Below are 10,032 nucleotides of genomic sequence, written 5' to 3' on the forward strand. Positions count from 1 at the left end.
CAACCTAGAGGCACTGGAAGATATTCCACGGAGTGATACGGTGATCATCAAAAGTGAAACAGTGTTGGACTTCACCTACAGTGGGACAAGGAACGGAGTGGGTTTGTGGGGACCCAGAAGAAGAGAGAATGGGGAGTTCTTGTTTAATGGTACAGGTTCAGTGAGGCACAAGGTTCTAAAGATGGTTGGTGGCAACCATTGTACGGTGGCCACTGGACCACATAATGAAAACCTGCATCTACTCAATATATTTTACAAAAAAAATGTTCAAATATTCCAAAAGTAGGTATTTTTTTTGCACATAGGCATTTATATAATTAGACCTGAAAACAACTGTATTTCAAGGGATCGCTCCCACCAAAACATTGATCTTATTTTAAAATTCTGATGTAGAAGGAATACAGCAACTCCCTTCACCCGAAGTTCATATCTGTTGGTTAAGCCGCAGCGCTCGTGTCTGGCTGCTGCCAGCAGTGGCCATGACGACAGAGCAGAGTGCTGGATGTATCAGTGGCAGAAGAGTCACGAGCCATAGTTACCTTTCTAGAGCTTTATTGGGAGAGAGAGAGAGAGAGAGAGAGAGAGAGAGAGAGAGAGAGAGAGAGAGAGAGAGAGAGAGAGAGACCACGCGGAGGGGGGAATACCGAAGGAGAGAGTGAAGAAGGAGCGGAAAGAGAACTCACAGAGGACACACCTGCTTTTTAGGCTGGGACACCGTTGCAAGCTGGTGACGTAATTAAGGACATAATCCTTACAATATCTCAATCTAGAAGGAAATTTTTCCATAATTAGATCATTGCCTGAATTATGAGATGCCATTTGCATTTACTCTCCTTATTCCAGTGATTTGAAATGTCAGCTATGACACTTTTTCTGTAAACTGACCTAAGGTGGCAAGCTTTAAGAGCCTTATGTACTGAAATCCCAAAAGTCCACAGCGTGGTCCAGACCTGCCCGTGGCAAACTTCACTTCTAGATGGCAAGTCCAGCAATTGCTCTGGTAAGCGATTCAGCTGTTGGGTGGTTCTTTTAAAAACCAGTGGACTGATTTTTAGATATTTACTATGTCATCAGGTGGTCTTGCTGTTATGCAAACATAATACACTGTGCTTACACAAACTAGATGATAGGGCTTCTTGCTCCTAGGCAGCAGACCTGTACAGGACACTGGAGTATTGAATCCTGCACACCATTGTAACAGGAAGTTAACTGCTTATGCCTCTCAACATAGAAAAGTACAGTACAAATAGCAAGAATAGGAATGAACAGCTGCAGTCTGAGCTCACGGGCCTGCCGTCACAAATGTGGCCAACTGTTGACCACTCTATCGCTGTGTAGGGCATGATTGTACTTTAGGCTTTGTGGTCCACGTGAGGCCTGTTGAATATGTTTCCTGTGCTGTTGTTTTTTCTTAAACATCTGTGCACAAATGTAGAAGCCTCAGTTAGCACCGTGGTACTGTATAATAAAAGAGCTGTGATAGTCTTTGCGGTCAGAGTTGGCCCAGAAGCTGTAATTTGCTAACCCTCTTAGACCTCAGGGCCCATCAGTCACTGGGCTGTGAGTTTGTTGAGCTGGATTCTAGGTAGATGTGGACACACAACGAAGATCCCTTAAGCTTTAAGGAGCCCATCACCTCTGTCTAGAATAGGTGGGTAGAGCCTGTTTGGGTGAGTTTTCAGAAACTTGGACAAGTTAGATTCAGAAGCAAATGAACCCAGGAAAAACAGAGAATGGATCCCAGCCAAGAAACAGGGAAAGGCCTTCTTCCTTAGAATGGCTTCAGTTCCAACCCCAGTAGACACATAAAACAAATGTTTTTTTTTTCCTTCTTGTGAAAAACAAAATTCCTGTTGTCTGTGACACATATAAACTCTTTGGAAGTTAACTAGAAAAGCTAACTACAAGCCACCAACGTCTCCAGGCATTTATTTCCAAGAGGAGTTCTTGTGGAAGAGTTTTCATGCCCTATGGTCTAGTCTCCTTGACAGATTTGGTATCCTGCTCAAACCCAGTCCTTCCATTCACACAGGTGACCTCAGGCAAGTGGTTAGTTCTCAGTGCCTCATTTTCATCCTCCAGGGGCTGGGGATAATTATTTAATCCTCACAGGGTTTTGTGGGATTAAAGACGTTAATACATGTAGGGTGTGATCATGGATCAAATGCTGTATGTTTCGGCTCCCGTGGCAACTCTGTTGTTGCAGCTCTGTTACTAAAAAAGGAGCACTTTAGGTCTCTATCAAGAGAGGGCATATCGTGAATTGTGGTATGGTCACAGTATGGAGTGCCAGTTGGAACAGGAGTGGAAGCAATCCAGAGGTACGTTTATCAGCAGGTAGAAAACTAAGAAACAAATTAAAGAGAGAAACACGTGATGCGAGCCTATCCTTGCAATAACAACCGCCTGAAACTGCTGGCTTAGAGATAATAGACAGCAAAGGACAGAGACGATCAAAGAAAAGGGCTGGGGGGGGGGCTTCAGGACAGCAGGTGGGGAGAGGGAATGAGGAGAAAGTGTCAGAGCCCTTAAAAAGATCTTATACTTCATAAAGTGACCGAGCAGGGCGGCATGGGTCTACAGAGCACATTTCAGGCCAGCCAGGACTAGGTAGTAAGAACTAAACTTAATAAATTGGGTGGAAGTTCATGGAAGCCTGGGGACTGGAGAGATGGTTCAGCAGTTAAGAGCACCGGCTGCTCTCCCAGAGGACCCAGGTTCAAGTCCCAGCACCCACATGGAGGCTCCAACTACCTGTAACTCTAGTTCCAGGGGACCCAATGTCCTCTTCTGGCCTCCTCAGGTACCAGGCAAAACATCCACACAGTTAAAACAAAATAAAAATGAAACAGAAGAGTGACTATAACACTGAGGTGACGGGCAGTTTGATTTACTTTCCCCGGGTTCAATCAGGCTTGCACATGGAGCTTAGGAAAGGACGAATCTGCGGACTGCTTCATTTCCAAAAGTCACTGCAAACTTTGCCAGCTTCCTGGGCAACAGCAGATACACTGCCTTCTGGATATCTTCTGGGGTGAGGGTACAGCGCTTTTTGCGGTACATCAGCTGGCAGGCTTCTGTAGCAATGCGTTCAAAGATGTCATTGATCAGGATGTTGACAATGTCCACGGAATGAGATGACATGCCTCTCTGGGGGACAACTTCCTTCAGGACCCTGCTTATGTAGCGAGAATAATTTCTATGGCCAAAGTTGATGCTGGAACAATGTGACTGCTTTCTGGAGATTGAACTTAGACTTCTTTTGACATGTTGGCATCTTCTGTGGATGGACCTGGCCATTGTAGATGTTGTTCTCCTTGTCCTTTAGGAATGGAGAGGAGAAGGGCCGGAGAATGGGAGTGGTCATCCTACTTATGGTGACGTGTCACAGTCACATGGCCAGGGCCTCTCTCTGATTGGTTTTCACTTTTCCTATGTCACAAACACTTAGCAACAGAGCTGACCTCTTGCTGAGGACACATTGGCTCCCCTCAGGCTTTCCTGAGAGTGGGAAGGGATACTCATGCCTGGAAGAGGAAGTTTTCTGTTTTCAGTTAATACAATTTCCATCATCATTATATTACAGTGAAGTTATCTCTCACTGTCTTATGATGACCTTGTGTCATTAAAAGTTCCTGTAATTTAAGCAGTACTCCAATCACAGAAGGGTGGCAGCATGCAATCCATGCCCCAAATAGGAATAGCAGAATGGAGCATGAACCCAGAGTCTGGGAGAAAAGCAATCCTGGACATTGGAATCAAAGCCAAAGAGTTTTAAACAGCTTGACTGCTGGGAGCCTCTGGTGTATCTGGTCAGGATGTGTGTGTCCTGTTAGCAGACACTGGACTTCATCTAAGACCCTGAGAATTCGGCAGAAAAGAAGCAGGGAGACCTGAAAGTCTTCATCCTCTCAGGGTGTGAAAGACAGAAATTATCAGAATTGCTGCATTGCCTGAGTTAGTAATGCACTGTATGCTCCTGAAGGTCACCATGCTGAAAGATGTGCATCCCTTCTTCTAGCATGTCTTGAGGAGGAAGCACAGAGAGGCAAAAGGCAAACCTGTAGTGCTCACATTCATAGTTTAAATGACTATTCAATGATTAAAGAGAATTGAGGTTGGTCCCTAATTAGACAAACAATTTATTAGACTGCTTTCCTTGTTTTTCTGAACATGCTGGCAAGCAAGCATCTTAGCTTATAGCCTATCATTTGGGGCTTTGCAGCTTTTCTACGTTATCTATTATAATATATTGCACTCTTGCGTCTCCACACCCTAAGATCAACTAAGAGAGTCAAAGGACTGGGAGAGACTGAGATCAAAATGTCACCTTTCTTACCAGTCATGCAAGGGGCAGCCTTTGGGTATGGAGCAAGTGTTTCTTGATGTAGCACAGAATTAAACAGAATGACCTACTGATCCACTAAAGGGACCTCACAATGATCCTTCCTGGGGGTGAGCTGCCCATAGAGAACCCAGAAGGGCTGAGACAGGCTTGTCTGCCTTGCTTCCCCTCCCAGTCAAGTAAGGCATTTGTCTCAAGGAGTAAGCGACAGAGAAGAAAGGCCAGGAGTGTTCCTCTAGTGGAAACTATAACACAGTCTGGTGGGGAAGAGGGAAGAAATGCTCTCTGCCTGGTAGCTATTCTAAGTAGTAGCAAATAAAGCTCTTCTATAATTAAGCAGACTGAGTGATTCTATCTAAAGGAATCTGTTAGCAAAATTAGTAAGATCTATTAAAGATCCATCACCCCAAAGCAGAGTGGAAGTGGTGGCCTCCGTCTTGGTAGGAGGAGGCATGGCTGAGACCAGTGGTGAGCAAGGTGGAGTGGAGATCTGCACACAAGGCCCCCTGTCTTCAGAAATCAGAGCCAGAGGCTGGAGAATGGCTCAGCTGTTTAGAGCACTGGCTGCTCTTCCAGAGGACACGTGTTTGAGTTCCAGCACACACACGGCAGCTCACAACCATCAGTGACTCCAGTTCAGGTGATCCAGCATCATCTTCTGGCCTCCTTGGGCACCAGGCACACATGTGGTGCACACACATGCATACCAGCAAACACCCACACATATAACTTTCTTTTTCTCTTTTTGGTTTTTCGAGACAGGGTTTCTCTGTGTAGCTTTGTGCCTTTGGTAGCCCAGGTTGGCCTCGAACTCACAGAGATCCGCCTGGCTCTGCCTCCCAAGTACTGGGATTAAAGGCCTGCACCAGCACTGCCGGCCCAACTTTTTTTTTTTTTTAATTTTTAATAAAGAAATTAAAGCTAGCTTAAAGTTATCCCCCATAATACCATCTTGCCCCCTTCTATATTTAGGGAGGAGAAAAGGAGGAGAAACAGCTTTCTAGAAACTACACACAGCCCTCTTTGTCTTCCCATGCAGAAACTCGTTTTGAAGGATATTTAACGGCACTATTATTAACAGTAGTGGCCACCATGAATAATTGAAATGCTCGTAAGTTATTGCCATAGTCACTTCTATTCCTTTTTTATTGTGCTCAGATTTGATTAAGAAAGTATATGAAGGGGCTGGAGAGATGGCTCAGTGGTTAAGAGCACTGATTGCTCTTCCAAAGGACTGGGGTTCTATTCCCAGCACAACTGTCTGCTGGGAACTCTCCAGTTCCAGGGGACCAACACCCTCACACAGACATATTATGAAGGCAAAAACACCAATGCATATAAATTAAAAATAAAATTTTAAAAAAGTATATGAAGGTTTCTTTTTCTTTCTTTTTTTTTTTTTTTTTTTTTTTTTTTTTTTTGATTTTCGAGACAGGGTTTCTCTGCGTAGCTTTGCGCCTTTCCTGGAGCTCACTTGGTAGCCCAGGCTGGCCTCGAACTCACAGAGATCCGCCTGGCTCTGCCTCCCGAGTGCTGGGATTAAAGGCGTGTGCCACCAACGCCCGGCATGAAGGTTTCTTAAATGAATACCAATATGACACATGGCAAGAATGACTCTACAAAGGTCTTCTGGCTAATGCCAGAACTACAATATCAAGTAATAGCAGACCATGTAATTAAGACTATGAAATCTGCAAGAATGATGCTATCATTAAAAAAGGTTAATGAACACAGTTCATATCATAATCTAAACAATAAAAGCCTGGAGTTCTGAATTCTTCAGTTGTACACACTTGCTTCTAAGGGATCAATTATCATTAAAATTAACTAGGCTTCTTTTTTTGCTTTGTTTTGTTTTTTGAGACAGGGTTTCTCTGTGTAGTTTTGGTACTGTCCTGGAACTCACTTTGTAGACCAGGCTGGGCTTGAACTCACAGAGATTCAGGTGACTCTGCATCCCCAGTACTGGGATTAAAGGCATGTGCCACCACTGCCTGGCTCTAGGCTTCTTTTTTTGTTTTTGAAAGAGGAGAGTGGGAGCAAGGAAACCCCCCCCCCAAAACATGCAGTCGAGATTTCCATATTTGGAGTCAGCACGTGTGAAGGGTAATGGGGGAGCCCTAGGGGTGAACTTCCCATAGTCAGAGAATCCAGAAGGGCTGGATTCTGTTACTGCACCTGCTGGCTAAATATTAGGTTTAATTTTCTACGTGTGTGTGTGTGTGTGTGTGTGTGTGTGTGTGTGTGTGTGTGTGTGTATAGAGACAAAAACAGAGACAGAGAGAGAGAGAGAGACAGGCACAGACAGGCACAGAGACAGAGAGAGGAGAGAGAAAGCCTGTGTGTCACGGCACGTGTGTGGAAGTCAGAGCACAACTTGCTGAGGTGGGTTCTCTCCTTCCACTGTGGATCTTGGGGTCAAACTTGGGTGGTTAGCCTTGGTGGCAAGCACCTTCACCCACTGAGGTTTTGTTTTGTTTGTTTTTGTTTTAATGTCCATACATAGTAGGAAGAGGAGTTTCTTTTATTCTTTTTGTATTTTAGTTTAAATGTAACTCCATTTCCCTCCTTCCCTTTCCTCTCTCCAACCCCTCCCACGATGCCCTCACCCCCCTCAAATTCATGCTCTTTTTATTATGTTACATGCATAGGCATAAATGTACAAATACAATCTGTTGATTCTATTTAGTGTTGCTTATATGTATATGATTTCAGGGTTGACCTCTTGATACTGGATAACCAACTAGGGGGTGGATCCCAATTCTTAAAACCTGGTTAGTAACAGTTATTTGTATTACAAAGCAACCACTTCATATTTGCAATGGCTTGCTTATTTGTTTGATCATAAGTGAATTTATGCATGTTTTTTACAAGAAGTTTCTTCCACACACACACACAAAAGCTAACAATATTTTTGTATTCTATTGGTATACCAACCGCCAACTTTGACAAGCCTTTGTCCAATTCTGAATATTGTATAGGATGCATACATATTGCTATGGGGGGAAAGCAAAAAACTTGAACACTTCTCTTTCCTGCTTAAAGGTGGCATCAGCCCTTTTTATTTATTTATTTTTCTTGAGACAGTGTTTCTCTTTGTAGGTTTGTGCCTTTCCTGGAACTCACTTGGTAGCCCAGGCTGGCCTCAAACTCACAGAGATCCGCCTGGCTCTGCCTCCTGAGTGCTGGGATTAAAGGCATGTGCCACCACCAGTGGTGGTGGCATCAGTCCTTTTGACACCCTCCTACTCTCAGGAAAGCCTGAGGGGAGCCAATGTGTCCTCAGCAAGAGGTCAGCTCTGTTCCTAAGTGTTTGTGACATAGGAAAAGTGAAAACCAATCAGAGAGAGGCCCTGGCCATGTGACTGTGACACGTCACCATAAGAAGGATGACCACTCCCATTCTCCGGCCCTTCTCCTCTCCATTCCTAAAGGACAAGGAGAACAACATCTACAATGGCCAGGTCCATCCACAGAAGATGCCAACATGTCAAAAGAAGTCTAAGTTCAATCTCCAGAAAGCAGTCACATTGTTCCAGCATCAACTTTGGCCATAGAAATTATTCTCGCTACATAAGCAGGGTCCTGAAGGAAGTTGTCCCCCAGAGAGGCATGTCATCTCATTCCGTGGACATTGTCAACATCCTGATCAATGACATCTTTGAACGCATTGCTACAGAAGCCTGCCAGCTGATGTACCGCAAAAAGCGCTGTACCCTCACCCCAGAAGATATCCAGAAGGCAGTGTATCTGCTGTTGCCCAGGAAGCTGGCAAAGTTTGCAGTGACTTTTGGAAATGAAGCAGTCCGCAGATTCGTCCTTTCCTAAGCTCCATGTGCAAGCCTGATTGAACCCGGGGAAAGTAAATCAAACTGCCCGTCACCTCAGTGTTATAGTCACTCTTCTGTTTCATTTTTATTTTGTTTTAACTGTGTGGATGTTTTGCCTGGTACCTGAGGAGGCCAGAAGAGGACATTGGGTCCCCTGGAACTAGAGTTACAGGTAGTTGGAGCCTCCATGTGGGTGCTGGGACTTGAACCTGGGTCCTCTGGGAGAGCAGCCGGTGCTCTTAACTGCTGAACCATCTCTCCAGTCCCCAGGCTTCCATGAACTTCCACCCAATTTATTAAGTTTAGTTCTTACTACCTAGTCCTGGCTGGCCTGAAATGTGCTCTGTAGACCCATGCCGCCCTGCTCGGTCACTTTATGAAGTATAAGATCTTTTTAAGGGCTCTGACACTTTCTCCTCATTCCCTCTCCCCACCTGCTGTCCTGAAGCCCCCCCCCCCAGCCCTTTTCTTTGATTGTCTCTGTCCTTTGCTGTCTATTATCTCTAAGCCAGCAGTTTCAGGCGGTTGTTATTGCAAGGATAGGCTCGCATCACGTGTTTCTCTCTTTAATTTGTTTCTGAGGTTTCTACCTGCTGATAAATTTGTATGCATCCTATACAATTTTATCAGAATTGAACAAAAGCTTGTCAAAGTGGGCAGTTGGTATACCAATAGATAACTTCTTGTAAAAATCATGCATAAATTCACTTATGATCAAACAAATAAGCAAGCCATTGCAAATATGAAGTGGTTGCTTTGTAATACAAATAACTGTTACTAACCAGGTTTTAAGAATTGGGATCCACCCCCTAGTTGGTTATCCAGTATCAAGAGGTCAACCCTGAAATCATATACATATAAGCAACACTAAATAGAATCAACAGATTGTATTTGTACATTTATGCCTATGCATGTAACATAATAAAAAGAGCATGAATTTGAGGGGGGTGAGGGCATCGTGGGAGGGGTTGGAGAGAGGAAAGGGAAGGAGGGAAATGGAGTTACATTTAAACTAAAATACAAAAAGAATAAAAGAAACTCCTCTTCCTACTATGTATGGACATTAAAACAAAAACAAACAAAACAAAACCTCAGTGGGTGAAGGTGCTGGCCACCAAGGCTAACCACCCAAGTTTGACCCCAAGATCCACAGTAGAAGGAGAGAACCCACCTCGGCAAGTTGTGCTCTGACTTCCACACACGTGCCATGACACAAGGCTTTCTCTCTCCTCTCTCTCTTTCCTCTCTGTCTGTCTCTGTGCCTGTGTGTCTGTGTGTCTCTCTCTTCGCGGGTGTGCATGCGTGCACGCGCGCGCGCGCACACACACACACACACACACACACACACACACACACACACACACGCACACACAGAGAGAGAGAGAGAGAGAAAATAAAGCCTAATATTTAGCCAGCAGGTGAAGTAACAGAATCCAGCCCATCTGGATTCTCTGTCTATGGGCAGTTCACCCCCAGGGCTCCCCCATTACACTTCACACATGCTGACCCCAAATATGGAAATCTGGACTGTGTGGTTTGTGTTGGTGGGACCTCACTCACACTCTCCTCTTTTAAAAAAAAAAAAGAAGCCTAATTAGTTTTAATGATATGGGTCCCTTAGAAGCAAGTGTGTTCAACTGAAGAATTCAGAACTCCAGGCTTTTATTGTTTAGATTATGATATGAACTGTGTTCATTAACCTTTTTTTAATGATAGCATCATTCTTGCAGATTTCATAGTCTTAATTACATGGTCTGCTATTACTTGATATTGTAGTTCTGGCATTAGCCAGAAGACCTTTGTAGAGTCATACTTGCCACGTGTCATATTGGTATTCATTTAAGAAACCTTCATATG

The 10,032-nt window shown here is 44.3% G+C and overlaps 1 protein-coding gene and 1 long non-coding RNA gene across 2 annotated transcripts; one reads left to right on the forward strand and one right to left on the reverse strand.

The window, feature by feature from the left end:
* Positions 1-2,874: 2,874 nt before the first annotated feature.
* LOC121822819 (uncharacterized) lies at positions 2,875-4,444 on the reverse strand. The gene is made up of 2 exons (XR_013044831.1): positions 4,340-4,444; positions 2,875-3,527 (listed from the first exon to the last, which is right to left on the reverse strand). It is a non-coding gene; the product is annotated as an uncharacterized LOC121822819 (long non-coding RNA).
* Positions 4,445-7,801: 3,357 nt separating this feature from the next.
* On the forward strand, positions 7,802-8,173 carry LOC143266700 (histone H2B variant L1-like). The gene has a single exon (XM_076552207.1). It carries the CDS (start codon positions 7,802-7,804, stop codon positions 8,171-8,173), a length of 372 nt encoding a protein of 123 aa, XP_076408322.1.
* Positions 8,174-10,032: the final 1,859 nt, after the last annotated feature.

The sequence above is a fragment of the Peromyscus maniculatus genome, chromosome 15 (assembly GCF_049852395.1).
Source record: "Peromyscus maniculatus bairdii isolate BWxNUB_F1_BW_parent chromosome 15, HU_Pman_BW_mat_3.1, whole genome shotgun sequence".
NCBI lineage: Eukaryota > Metazoa > Chordata > Mammalia > Rodentia > Cricetidae > Peromyscus > Peromyscus maniculatus.